At 51.6% G+C, this 3,391-nt stretch overlaps 1 protein-coding gene across 1 annotated transcript in view; it reads right to left on the reverse strand.

The window, feature by feature from the left end:
- ADAMTS17 (ADAM metallopeptidase with thrombospondin type 1 motif 17) overlaps positions 1–3,391 on the reverse strand; it is a 269,537-nt gene that overhangs the window by 151,359 nt on the left and 114,787 nt on the right. Inside the window, exon 10 of the mRNA XM_027776149.1 lies at positions 1,386–1,491. Coding sequence (XP_027631950.1) covers positions 1,386–1,491 — 106 coding nt within the window. The remainder of the gene's footprint in view (positions 1–1,385; positions 1,492–3,391) is intronic.

The raw sequence follows: 3,391 nt of genomic DNA on the forward strand, positions 1-3,391 counted from the left end.
CTACTATCCCCTAATAAGACCGGCCCAGATCCGTGCCAGAAAGAGCAGCCAGTGTGGACCTCCCAGGCCGGGACAGCCACTGCCCAAGCTCTGTGCTCATGGCTACCTGCATGCCCAATAGGCCGGGCACCACCCTGCATCCTCCAGGTCAGCTTATGTATTTATTTATTTATAATTTGCTAGAAGGCATGTGTGCTCAGCAGAGAGAGACAAAGAGAGAGAGAGAGAGAGAAATCACCCCCCAGAGGGGATGGCCATGCTGCAATCCCTTCTCCTCTATTCTCCTCTTGGGAATTTGGACACACACACACACACACATGTGCCCTACGTGTTTTTCAAGCCACCAGGTCCAAGATTCAAATCACGCCGTAGGCTGTGCGGGTTCCAGCGTCTTCACCTCCACGCTACCTGCTGGCTCAGGTATTGCTTGATTTTATTTTTGCTTTTCTCCACAGGCAGTCAGCGTGGCCCAGAGTGTCCCCTCCACCTCGAGGGACAGTCCTTCCTAGGACCCATCAGGGTTGAGTCTCAAAAGCACAGGCCTGAGGGGAACAGCCATTTTTAGCATCTCCTCTTTCTCGTTGAAGCCAAATACCGATAGGTACCTTGGACACCGACCTCCAACGCACGGGGCCTTCTCTGGCATCTGGAGGGAAGAGACCCTGGGAGGCTGGCCCAGCTGGGCTGTGTCTCTCTCCAGGAAACATTTCACAGATTTGATCACATAAACAACAGCTGGTAACGGCTCTCCGAAGTACATGAGGGTCATGAGGGCCCCTCCTTGGGCTGAAGACTTCCTAACTCTGCGCCTCTTCCTTCCTTGCGTCCTCCCTTCCTGTCTCTTCCCTTCCCTTCCTCCCTTCCCTTCCTCCATTTCTCTCTCTTCTTTCCCTCATTCATTCACTTTCTTTTCTTCCTTCCTCCTTTCTTTCTTTTCTTTTTAATTTTTCTTTCTTACCCTCTCTCCTTCCTTCTCTTCTCTCCTTTCTTTCTCCTCCTTTTTCTTTTTTCTTTTCTTTTCTCTTCTTCCTTCCTTCCTTCCTCCCTCCCTTTCTTCCTCTCTCTTTTGCTCTCGCTCTCTCTCTCTCTTTTTCTTTTTTTGGCTATAGGGTGCATACACTCCCCGAAGAGAGACAGAGAGAGAAAGGCACACACATGGATCTGACATGAGTCACGAGCCACTCTGTCCAGGATTCGATCCGTGGTCGGCCACATGGGAGCCCTGCGCCTTAACCACTACGCCACCTACTGCCCCCGCCGAGGTCCTGTAGACAGAAGAAGCAAAGCTGCCACCCGGCACCGCTGTATGAGTTAGAGAATCCATGGGGACAGGAGGCACTCGGGAAGGAGTTCCCAGAGGCGGGGCAGCAGCGTCCGACACTCACTTGTGGCCCAGCTCATGAGCGATGGTGAAGGCCAGGTTGAGCCCGTTGTCTTCGGCAAGCACACACTTCTTCTTAGCGCTGCACACGCCTCCTAAGTAAGCGATCCCTGCAGTGGAGACACAAAACACACCCTCTTCAACGTGGGAGGCCCTGGCCTTGCCCGCGGGTCTGCACGGCCTTGTGTGGTCACACACCAAGGGGCAGCTTGGGACAATGCGGACCACAGGCTGCGGCTAGAGCCCATGTGGGATTGACCTATACGATGCTTTGAAGTTATTTTACATGTATGCGTAAACACATATACATATGCATATATATGTACACACACATACAGATTCATGTAGGTATTGGGTCAGGAAAATCATGAAGTATTTTTCTGTTTTTCTATGCAAAAATGCATCATGACTTTTCTGACGACCCAATATATGTGTATGTATCTGTGTGTGTGTGTGTGTGTGTGTATTTCTTCTTCCCCTTTTTCATGCCACTAGGTCTGAGACTTGGACCCCACAGTTGGCCACACGTGGAATCCAGCTGCATTAACCATTACCACACCAGCTAGTCCCATATGTTCTTTTTAAAAATTTAACTATTCATTTGTGATTTACATTTCACTATTGTACACATTTATCACACACAACATGGTTTCTCTCTCTTATTTATTTATTTATTTTTTTTTGGAGAGATTTTCGCTATAGGGTGCGGGTGCTCACCAGAAAGACAGAGAGATAGAGAGTGAGAAATCATCCCCCAGAGGGTATGGCCACGCTGCAATCCCTTCTCCTCCGTTCTCCTCTCGGGATCTTGGGCACACGCGCCCAGCGTGAGGTTAAGCCAACGAAAAACGGAACTCGAACTGCGGTCAACTACATGGGAGTCCAGTGACATAGCCATTACGCCAACTGCTGGTCCCAGGCCCCAAATATATAAACTTTAAAAAATAATGACTACGCACATGCATCGAGCATTCAATGTGCATCACACGGAGTGCTGAGGAGAAAGGTGATGTTCTCACAACGAAATAAGAGGGTCTCCTGGCTTGGTGCTCCGTGCTAGGATCCAGTTCTGTCTGGCTCAGAGCCCAGGGCTGAGGACGGGGGAGCTAGGCCGAGGCCCAGTGTGCTAAGTTGAAGGGGGCTCTCCTGCTTAGCAGCTGGCCCTATTACCATATTCCTGGGAGGGATAGCCTCTCCAAATCACGCACCCAGGCGTCACTCTCCCCTCGCCCCAGTCCAGCCCTGGCATTGTGAGGCTCTAGGGAGTGAGTTTAGATCTGTGCTAGGGCTTTCAAAGAGCAGCGTGGGGGCCGGCAGGTGGTGCGGTGTGTAAGGCACTGGACTTCCACACGGCCGACCACAGTTCGAGTCCTGCACCTGGTGCTTTGCTTTCTCACTTTCCGTATCTCTCTCTTCTCTGCCTATCTCTGGTGAGAGTATGTGGCTTATAGCAAATTCTAAAATAATTCATTACAAAAAATAAATGAAATAAACAACCCTTGAAAACGCAGACCATGGAAGGCTGTACAGAAAGTTCAGGAAGGAGCCCTCAAGAGAGAGCACAAGGGTCAGCAGGTGGCGTGATGGCAACAGCCCCTCAATATGCCCTGGGAGCTGCACTGGGGACGGTGGTGTGCAGTGGTCAGGGGGGAGCGCCATGGTCCCCTCGTTGTGCCACAGGCAGGGCTCTGCTGGTACAGCGCCTTGCAGACGTGGCTGGTGACAACCTGGATTCTGCCTGCCAGCCCCACCCTGAAGAAGGGCTGCCTGATCCTCACCACAGACACGGTGCCCTGCCGAGCTTCACGCACGCCTTTCTCCAACTCGCAAGCGGTGTCTTAGGAGGGAAGGAATTGGGAGGATGGGCCAGGAGAACTACTGTCTTAAACATAACTCCTCTGGGGGGAACCAGCAGTTAGTGTAACGGCTACGTTGCTGAATTCTCATGTAGGCGACTGCAGTTCGAGTCCCAGACCTGGTGGCTTAAACTCACGCCTGGCATGTGTGCAT

The sequence above is a fragment of the Tupaia chinensis genome, unplaced genomic scaffold (genome assembly GCF_000334495.1).
Source record: "Tupaia chinensis unplaced genomic scaffold, TupChi_1.0 Scaffold000632_1, whole genome shotgun sequence".
Taxonomy (NCBI): domain Eukaryota; kingdom Metazoa; phylum Chordata; class Mammalia; order Scandentia; family Tupaiidae; genus Tupaia; species Tupaia belangeri.